This window comes from Galeopterus variegatus, unplaced genomic scaffold, assembly GCF_000696425.1.
Source record: "Galeopterus variegatus unplaced genomic scaffold, G_variegatus-3.0.2 Scaffold5451, whole genome shotgun sequence".
NCBI lineage: Eukaryota > Metazoa > Chordata > Mammalia > Dermoptera > Cynocephalidae > Galeopterus > Galeopterus variegatus.
Window position 1 is genome coordinate 96,872 of NW_007731562.1, and position 10,277 is coordinate 107,148.

The 10,277-nt window shown below is 37.2% G+C and overlaps 1 protein-coding gene across 2 annotated transcripts in view; it reads right to left on the reverse strand.

Annotated features, from left to right (window-relative positions):
- The window catches only part of NUFIP1 (nuclear fragile X mental retardation protein interacting protein 1), a 35,228-nt gene extending 25,654 nt beyond the window's left edge, over nucleotides 1–9,574 (reverse strand). For both annotated transcript variants that reach the window (XM_008589445.1, XM_008589446.1), the window contains exons 1-3: nucleotides 9,480–9,574; nucleotides 8,651–8,713; nucleotides 7,928–8,004 (exon numbers count right to left, since the gene is read on the reverse strand). In XM_008589445.1, coding sequence (XP_008587667.1) covers nucleotides 7,928–8,004; nucleotides 8,651–8,713; nucleotides 9,480–9,497 — 158 coding nt within the window. In that variant the 5' untranslated portion in view covers nucleotides 9,498–9,574. The remainder of the gene's footprint in view (nucleotides 1–7,927; nucleotides 8,005–8,650; nucleotides 8,714–9,479) is intronic.
- Between the last annotated feature and the right edge of the window lie 703 nt (nucleotides 9,575–10,277).

The following is a 10,277-nucleotide window of genomic DNA, read 5'->3' on the forward strand; positions in this document are numbered from 1 at the left end:
CTTAAGTATTATAGAGCCAATAAATGGACAAAACTCTACCAACCATTATCTTAGCACCTATCATTCTGGTCACATTATTCTCTCCGACTTTTTCCTTATTCTCAAATCATTATGCATTTATTGACTTTTCCCCTAGGCCTACTCTCTATAAAACACAATCCCTCTTCACTCTCACTGAACCACAACTGCTTCAACACAAGCTATACTACTGTATTCAAAATCTTTCTGAACTTCAAGAAGATGTAGCATTCTTTGGGAGCAAACCCCTTCTGTTAGAATTCTGCATGAACTGGGGACTCAAAAGGATTTCTTCAGAGCCAGTTAAGTATTGAAATCAATATGACAAAACTACTCCACCTAGTGGACTCCCTGTAAAATATGTTCCATTTCAAAAGGCAAGGTTGTAGAAACAAACCTCTACCACTCATTTTTCCCTTACGCCAAATCATACAGTATTTGTACCTCATCAACCAGTAATTAAGAATGAATTACTTTCTGGGGGGTAGGGTTTTTGGTTTTGGGTTGGTTTTTTTTTTTTTTTTTTTGCAAGTTATTAGTGGACAGCCTTAAAGTTTTTAATTAAATACAGTAGGATCTGAGTTTGGCTAATCTGAAAAAAATAAAGATGAAGGAATAAAGACAAATACATACTTCTTCAAAGATAAAGGAGCAATACATCAAGCAAATCTTTAGAATGTTATTCCAGCTTTAAAATTCTTACTCTGTGAAATCTTTTACAAGGTTTTCTAACACAGCAATTACACAAAGACTTTGTCTTTCCTGCATGTTAAAGAATACAGTAGCTTCCTCAGAAAAAACACAGCTCTCACAAGAAAGATAAAATTCAAGAAATAAGGGCTATTCTGCCATACCAATGTGTAATTCAATCTTTTTAGGAGTTCAAATAATATTTTTTAAAAATTAAGAATGATAGAAACTTAAAAGTAAATATATTATCACAACAGATTTTTTTTTTAAAACTGCTAGTCGGGAAAATATTAGTGTATTTTTGGAAATCTATCAAATGTACCAAAAGAAGGGGAATATGTCCTATATTTTCTATTAATAAAGTGTATGAATAGAAAAAAAGCATGAACACTTCAGAATATGTTAAAGAGCAAGAACTTGAGAAACAAAATATGGAAGAACCTCAGATGAATTCAGCAAGTGTCAAAAGATAATTTCAGAGCACTTATTAACAAGGAAACATCACAGGTACAAATAAACTTCATCCAAAATTGTCATCCTCGGGCTGGCTGGTTAGCTCATTTGGTTAGAGCACGGTACTAAAATACCAAGTTCAAGGGTTCAGATTCCTATACCCAGCCAGCCACCAAAAAGTAAAATAAAAATGAAATAAGACAAAACTGTCATCCCTCACCCAATTTCCTCATTCTCTTTAAGTACCTCTAAATTCACAAATCTCATTTACTCACTCAATAGATTTTGCCCACTCCTCTTCGAGGCACTTCTGACCACCATCATAGCATACCTTTAGCCTACACTCTGGAAACTAGAGCTGGACTCTATCCTCTCTGCCCCCATCTGTCCTACAGGAAAAGAATCACAAATAAGGATGTTAAACACTTGCTCAAGTCAATCCTTCACTCGGAAGGATAGAACTGCTTCCAAATTTCACTTAGAGCTTTGAAATTCAACAAGTTTCTAACTATGCCATTTAGCACTGAGGAAAAACACTGCTAACTACCTATTCTCTCCTCTTCCTTATCAATTTTGTTTGGGGGCCTCCCATTAACTACACTGCCACTAACAAGTGGCCAAGCAACCACTTCTAGCCAATGAGATCTATATGGAAATCTCCTGATTAGAGCTTAAAATAAAGTTATTGTCTTCCGAATGAAAAAAGGGAAACTAGGCTACATGTATCTTTTGCCTTTTTCTGTTCTTCCTACCTAGAATGTGGGCTTAATATTTGGATATGCAGGAACCTTCTCGTGGGCATGAAGATGAGAACCACCCACTAAGAAGCAACAAAGGGTGCATGTGTGCAATGGCACTGTCAAGCAGCAACAACAGCCCTGGACTTTTTTTTTTTTTTACTTGGGAAAAGAGGGCTGTTTTCACTAAGCCATGGTAGTAAGGTTGCTGCTGCATTTACTGGAGCATAATCCTAACTCATGCAAGCACCACTGCACCCTAGCCATCCCCTTTAATCTGAATGCTTTCCATGCTCAAATAGGCATATTTATTTAAAAACTCTCCTCCTAAAAGGTTTGGCAGTTTCTCATAAACATATGCTTACTGTATGACCAACCAACTCCACTCCCAGGTAATTATCCAAATCAAATAAAAACCTATATTCAAAACAAAAACCTATATAAAAATGTTTATGAAGGCTTTATAAAGGCCAAATACTGGAAACAACCCTCAACTGGGAAATACATAAACAAACTGTGATATATCCATATGATGGAATAGAATAATACTCGGCAATAAAAGACAAACTACTGCTCCGTGCAACAACATGGGTGAAGTTCAAATGCACTATGATAAGTGAAGGAGACACAAAAAACCGCATACTGTATGATTTCATTTATGTGATGTTATGCATATGCACGAATACAGGAACAGAAAACAGATTACTGGGGGGCCGGCCCGGTGGCGCACTGCTACAGTGCGCCGCTTGGGAGCACGGCGGCGCTCCCGCCGAGGGTTCGGATCCCACGTACAGACCGGCCGCTCACTGGCTGAGCGAGGTGCGGGCGCAACACCGAGGGTTGCGATCCCGTTGCCGGTCCCGGTCCAGTACGGGCGCGACACTGAGGGTTGCAATCCGTTGCCGGTTCAAAACCAAGGTAGTTTGAGTATTATTAGTTACATTACTGATTTCCAACCATAATTATTAATCAGATCAACACATTTCTGTCCAATTTCTCTAAAAACAACAAAAGTGTAGTCCAAAACACAACTTAAAAATACAAGTCTCAGAAAGATTTCTCCAGCCACTTACTTGTATGTATCTAAACAGAATTTCACGCATAATAAAAATTTTTTCAAGCCTCACTTACATCATTAACATTTACAAGCATCCCTTATATCTCTGGCACCATGGATATAAATAGCCATATAATACAAAGAAGTTCACCAATAGAGCCATAATAAAGGACATCTGTGCTAAAGAGGCAGAGAGGGGATATCTAAAGGAGGACAAGACATTCCTCTAGGGGGATGAGGAAAAATATCACCAAAGGTGGCAGGATTTCAGCAGGGATAAGAGCAATAAGCAGAACTTCAAAGACAGAAAAAATTTTCTGGAAGCAGCAGCATGAGCAAAACTAACAGGCCAGGAGGTCACAAAACATGTATAAGATACGATAAATAACAATTTTGACTGAGACTAAAAGTCATATAAGCAAATAATGTGGAAATAATCAGAAAAGGTAAGTTAAGCCCACATTGTAGAATCCTGACTTCCAATTCTAAGGAGCTCTGTTTTCATTGGCATTTTAGCTGGTTAACAGAAAATCAGTTTAACAAATTTTTAAATTTTATACTATATAGTCACCTATATAACTAAGAAATATATGCAAGCTAGCCAATTAGCTCAGTTGGTTAGAGTGTGGTTCTGGTAACACCAAGGCCTGAGGTTCAATCCCTGTAACACCAGCAAAAAAATAAAATTAAAATTAAATTAAATTCAATGAGAAATACATGCATAACGAATATCTAGTTTTGTACTGCAAAAGAACAAATACAAAGAAAATGCCCTAAACTTCTCATTAGTCAAGTCCATTTCTTAGGTCAGATAACACTGCTGGGTATTCACTTGCATGGTACATTTCAATTGTGTGGTTTTCTAGAACAGGACTTGGCAGCTGAGCCAGAGCTGAGATTTTGCCAGGTGGGTGGAATAAAGGATAACGTAATAAGGGAGCTGAGATGTTGACAGGAGTGGCTGAAGTGAGCTAAGCTGAGTAGGGAAGTGAAAACAGAAAGGGGATAAGAGGAAAAGAAGTTAAAGAAGTTAAGAGATGGAAAGCCTCTACTAGTCCAAGCCCAGGTAGAGATGACAGTGAGAGAGCTGGATGGATGGGAACTGAGGATCAAAGAGAAATATATACAACTTTAAAATCCAGGGTGTGGCCATGAAAGTAAGGGGCTGAAACTGCATGGGTGTGAAAGACACTGGAAAGTTGAAGGTAAAAGTATGTTGAATGAATTCAAAGCATACATGCTTCCACTGTAGCACCTAACATTACAAGGGCAGGTGGCAAAGGCAACTCTTATTAAGAACCACTGGGGACGGTGTTAGAATTGAAGAGAACTGTACGGACAGACGGTAGGAAGCTCAAAGGAGAAGGACCAAGGAGTAATCATCTGGAATTCCCATCAAGGAGGTACTACATGTGTCACAAAATCAGTCACTTTTTGTTCCTGTTTTATTTGACCTTTCCATAGCAATCAGCACTGCTAACCATATCTTCCTTCTTGAAACTCTCCCCTCCACTGGCTTCCATGACACTCCATAGTCCCAATTTTCTTCTACCTCTCTGGCTCCCAGTCAGCAGTCTTGTTGGTTTTTACTCTCTATCAGAACTTTAAATGTTGGAAAGGTTCAAGATTTAACATTAGACTACCTTCTCTTTTCACTCTACCTTGTCTCCGTGGGGAATCTCTTCCACATTCACAGTTGGATGATTCAAAAAAAATCTACCTCCAGCCCAGTATGGCCCGAATCACAATGTCTACTCAACATCTTCTAAGAGATGTCTCAGGATCCCCTCATACTCAACAATGTCCAAAATCATCACCTCCAAACTCCGTCCTCTTCCAGTATTCTCTATCTCAGTAACAGGCATCACCTTTCACAGAGGTGATCAGACCAGAAACTTGGAAGTCTCCTTAAAATTTCCCTCCTCCTCAACCTCGTACTCATTCAATTACCATATACTGCCCATTTTCATCTCCCAAATATTCTATATCCACCTGGTTCTCTCAGGTGGATATAGAACTGCCATCTTTTTACAAGCTTCTATCATCTCTTACCTATACTCACAGTTCCTTGAACATACCAACCTCTATCTGACCACTAATCCCTGTTTCCCCTTGTCTTTTCCTAGTTAGTTCTGAGTTCAGCTCAACCTCCCTTTGTCATGGAACACTCTAATCTTCCAGACTAGATGAGGTCCTCTTCCTCTTATATGTTAAGAGGGAGGGAAGAGTGGAAGATTGTGGCAGAGTGAAATAGCTACAGACATAGTAGAACAGAGTCACTGCAGTTGGTTACCATTAAATTAACAGTGGTTTCACATTTCCCAGTTTATATAATCATTTAATTTATACAACGACTAGAGATAAAAGAGCCAAAGTTGGCAAATCAGGAAGTCATCTCAGACTTTCCCTATTGCCTTAAGTGAACTCAAAACTTGAGAGATTCAGCAACAGTTTAGTTTAGTTAACTTCTTAGTTGCTTTATAATCATTGCTGACTAGTAACCATTGCCATTTCCCTCAAGAGAGTTAAGCATTTGTGAAAGGGGTTGGCACCACCAAGCTGCACTAATCTCCAACTAATCAAAGTCAGTACTAAATAGAAGGGGAAAAAAACTATTGTCTTATCAGTTAGGCCATTTCCATTCCATCTAAGCAGAATATAATCTTCAATATCATCATTGTCAGCTTTTCAAAACCTAAGTATCAGACTGGAAGTGAAGTTAACTCTTCTTGTTTGATTATTCCTCTACACAAAATAATAAGAGAAAGATACAACCAACAGATTTAAAAAAATACAAATAGGCAAAACAAACAAAAAAAAAATCCCAAGTACTTGGGAATGGTGTCAAGAGGAGAAAAAACTATCTGTAAAGAAGCCACGTGGAGGAAGTAAAGAACTTCATATCCAGTGCTTCAAAATTCTTCACTAAGTTGAACTCCTTTGATTGCTAAGTTTGACCCTGCAATTGGTGAAAGTTCCCTTATCATTGCCAAGGCTGAGTCTTCCCACACTACACCATTTAACAGAAATTCAGTCAACAAATACTTATTCTTCACATACTAAATCCTAGTCACTATACAAAGCACAACAGAATCAATGATGTCTAAGACTAGGGCCAACTATAATATAATGTAACAAAGGCTACTGCAGTTGTATTAATAAGTTATGTATTCACGAAGGAGGTAGAAAACAATGCTTTAGAGCAGTTTGGTCCAGGGACTGGCAGCCAATCCACACACTTACACCAGAGTATAAATCAACTATGTCACTAAGCACAACGTTTAGTTCAGCTGACATTTTTTTCTTAGCAAGACTTTCTTAATAAAGGAAGTAATGTACACATTTACATTCTGGTACAAGTCCCTTATTTTGTTACAGACTGGTACTCTGGTAGCAGTGAGAAAGAGGAAATGAAGTGTAAAAAGAGAGTGACAAATCAGGCAACCTTTCAAACAGGACTTAAAAGATGAATAAAATTTTACCAAAGAGATAAAGGAAAAAAGGCATTCTAGTATACTCTATTATAGGTGGCCTAGATTCTTGCATTTGTTAGCCAAAAACGCTCCTGAAATTCTCATATGATATCTACTGAGTCCACACTGACTGGCTGGACCCCTTACTTGTTTAAAAATTAAATCCATATGATTGTCCCCTTCACCCCTAACCAACTCTTTCCTTTGCACACAGTATTAATCCCTGATACTTATATACACTTTTACTGAATTCTACTTGTCCTCAGCTGGTTCTGAATCTTCACATTTCTGCTAGTTTCCATCAGAATTACCTCTAAAGCCTCAAAGGCCAGTAACTAACTTTTCCACAGAATGGTACATCTAGCACATCATTACCTTGTAAGTGGATTTAAGCTGAAAATTTAAACTAGATTGAACAAAGTACAACTGTAACCTGCTGGTCAAAAGAGTTTTAAGTATCTTCCTCCATACTTCTTGACCTTTAAAGATAACTCTTCTCTCCATCTCAGGCTCTCCTTATTTTTTAATCCCAGGAAAACAGCATTTGACTTTATAAGTGTATCTGATCATTCTAATAGCTCTACTTTAATCTTCTGCTCCAGGATGAAGTATCCTAGTCCTTTCTGAGAAGACAATAAAACAGTACCCTACTGTGATTTTTCATAAGCATATTTTAGCTAGATGTCAACCAAACTTTCTTCCCTAATAAGTGTAAAACCACAAGCCACATGGTAAAGCTCATTTCTTAAACTTAAATTATAGGACTGAATTCCTAGTCTTTTTATAGTAAAGGACAAGCACAAAAAAACAAAAAATTATTGAATGACTGGTATATGCTAGGCAGAGGGGACACACAGCAGTTAACAAGATAAACATAGCAAAGCATTATATATTTTTTTATGAGAGCACCCACCCATTACTGGCTCGGCAACTGAACAGCTAACAGATGATAAGTCATAGCTCCCCTCAAAGAGTAGCATAGTCCCATTATGATACATTTGTCATTTAAATGAAGAGTTCCCATTAGGTCTCCCCAAAACTACATTCAATAATAGTTTCATATAATATAGTTTACACTCCTATTCCCAAGTACTAACATTATAAGGGAACTCAATGAATTTAACTGAATCAATAAAAATTGTATGTTTAAACAAGCACACGGAAAGGACATTGTTGGGTGTGGGGGGGGGGGAGGGAGATTTCGGTAATGGGCCACAATAATCAACCACATTGTATATCGGCAAAATAAAACAAAATAAAAAAATTGTATGTTTATTTTTAAACCATCAAGTAACAATTTTCTCAAAGTCATATATACCAATTCTAAAGAACAATAAAACCATGACTACTCATTTTCAGTTGAATATCTGTGATGCTATAAAAAACCAAATTTCCTTTTTCAAATTAATTGTTAGGGTCAGACTGATTACTATTTTGAAGTACCCAGCCTTGTCACAGTAAAAGAAAGTTATTTCACTAGTTCTGAACTCTTTACTCACTTTCTTCTGTCTTCCCTCCATCTTGCAATCTCCTCTGGCGTGTCTAACTTGATCTTCTTCATACCAGGAGCATGCATCTAGGGGGAGAAAGCCTGCTGAACATCAGGAAGCATAGCTATGCTTTTGACTAATTTGGAGATTTTCTATCCAACATTAAATTTATTAGCAGAAACAAATTTAAAACTAAGTAAGCAGGTTTATCCATCCTTATTATGACATTTCCTTTAAAGAAAAAAGAATAATTTCTCATGTATTTAAGACAGTACAATTGAGAGGGAATAAAAGAGTAATGTACTTTTGGTTACAAAGTAGCTATGTCACCCATATTCTCAACTGACATTAAATACTCAAACGAATGACTAACGAGCCAAAACTGAGGAAGGCTGCTAAAGAAATGAGTAGACATGACAATCTGAAGCAGCATGGTTGGGAAAACCAGCATAGAATTTGGAGTCAAGAAACTCAACTGCAAGAATCACTTCTAAAGCCTTAAGCAAATCATTTTTTTTAATCTGTTAAATGGGGCCAATATTTACTTACTTCACAGTTGTTTATGAGGATAAAATGGAATAAGAGATGTAAAAATCCTTTGCAAAGTACAGAGTAGTCCATGAATGTTACTTATTATGAGGCTATGTAAATAAAGATATGTGAAGATAACAGATCAATAAAATAAAAAGAGCATGTATAAAAAAAATAGGGTTAAAAGACACAAGAACTTACGTTTCTCCAATGGAACTGAACAATCTTCTCATGTGCACTAAAAGAGCAATCTACTTCAGGACACTGTAAGAGTTTTTTTTTTAAAAAAAAAAAAAGACTATTTAATGTTTTCCGTATTAACTTTTACACTACTATACACATATATTCTGGTCATATTCCATAGTTATCCTACCTATGTGGTATTATCACTACATACTTATGTCAGTAGCAAAACAAAGATCACTCCAAAACAGAGCTGCATTTAAAAAGGAATGACATTCTTAAAGTATGTTGCACAGTAATACATCTCATTTACTTCACTTGAGTGAAAGCATGGCATCAGAAATGTTGTAAAATGTTCTAAATTCCTATTAACTGAACGAGAACCTTTCCAAAACCAAGAACTTTCTTTTTAATCTTTTAAACATTTTGGTTAGAAAATTTTAAAAAGTACTTCATAAGGTCTGGACCATCCTTAGAGGCTGATGGGCATGGCCAAATTACACAGTGCAGTTAAATGGTCAAGGGCAGACTTAAAGGGAAGAGAACTCACAAGGGTGCACAGGGCAATTGGAGGGGAGGCCCAGTCACTTCTCAAGCAGTGGGGCCATACACACACGAAGTGCTCCCAGACCTCCCTTCTTTGTTGTAACCTTACCTCTTCCTGAAGCAGTGTGCTCCCCACCCTCAAACTGCAAATCCCAGGGTCACTGTCCCATTTGTCAAGTCATCAAGCAACATTTCTATGAAATCTATCACTTTTAAGAAAACCAAGCCTGAAATTTCTACCAAATATACAGCTAGAAAGCCATTTTGCTATATGAATTTCAGGACAACCAAGAAAACCTACTTTTGTATGTTCAGACATGTGCTTGTCATACTTTTCTTGATTTTTAAAACCACGATCACAGGTATCACAAAAAAAGTGATAAACTGGTTCCTTTCTTTTCTGTAAACAAAAACAAGGAGGCATTAAGCTTTTGATGGAAAATCAATAATAAAAATACAACTATCCTTCTAGTAATACATTTGATTTTTCACATAACCCTTATATGAGAGTACTTCAAAAACTTTGTTGACGGGCCGGCCCGGTGGCGCACTGCTACAGTGCGCCGCTTGGGAAGCGCGGCGGCGCTCCTGTCGAGGGTTCGGATCCCACATACAGACCGGCCGCTCACTGGCTGAGCGACGTGCGGGAGCAACACCAAGGGTTGCGATCCCGTGGCTGGTCCCGGTCCGGTACGGGCGCGACACTGAGGGTTGCGATCCGTTGCCGGTCACGAAAAAAAAAAAAAACTTTGTAGAAAAATAGAATTAAAAAATAATACAAATCTTTCCATGAACTTTGTAAAGTACCTCAAATGTGGGAGAAACTTCTGAATATATTTCTAATCAAGGGATGATTCTTGTTTCTTTCATTTTTAGCAAATATATATTTTATATATAAAAGCTGAGCATAACAAAAAAACTATTAAATCTAAGTAGAGCTAATATAAACTGTGAGTAAATTTCAAATTGGTAATCTAATTAAGATTTAGTACAGCATATGTCAAAACAACCTAAAAATAAATATTCAAGGTAAAAACAGCATTTCATGTTTTAGGTAAAATTACTATGTCTTTAAAAAAAAAAAATCTACAGAACGGGG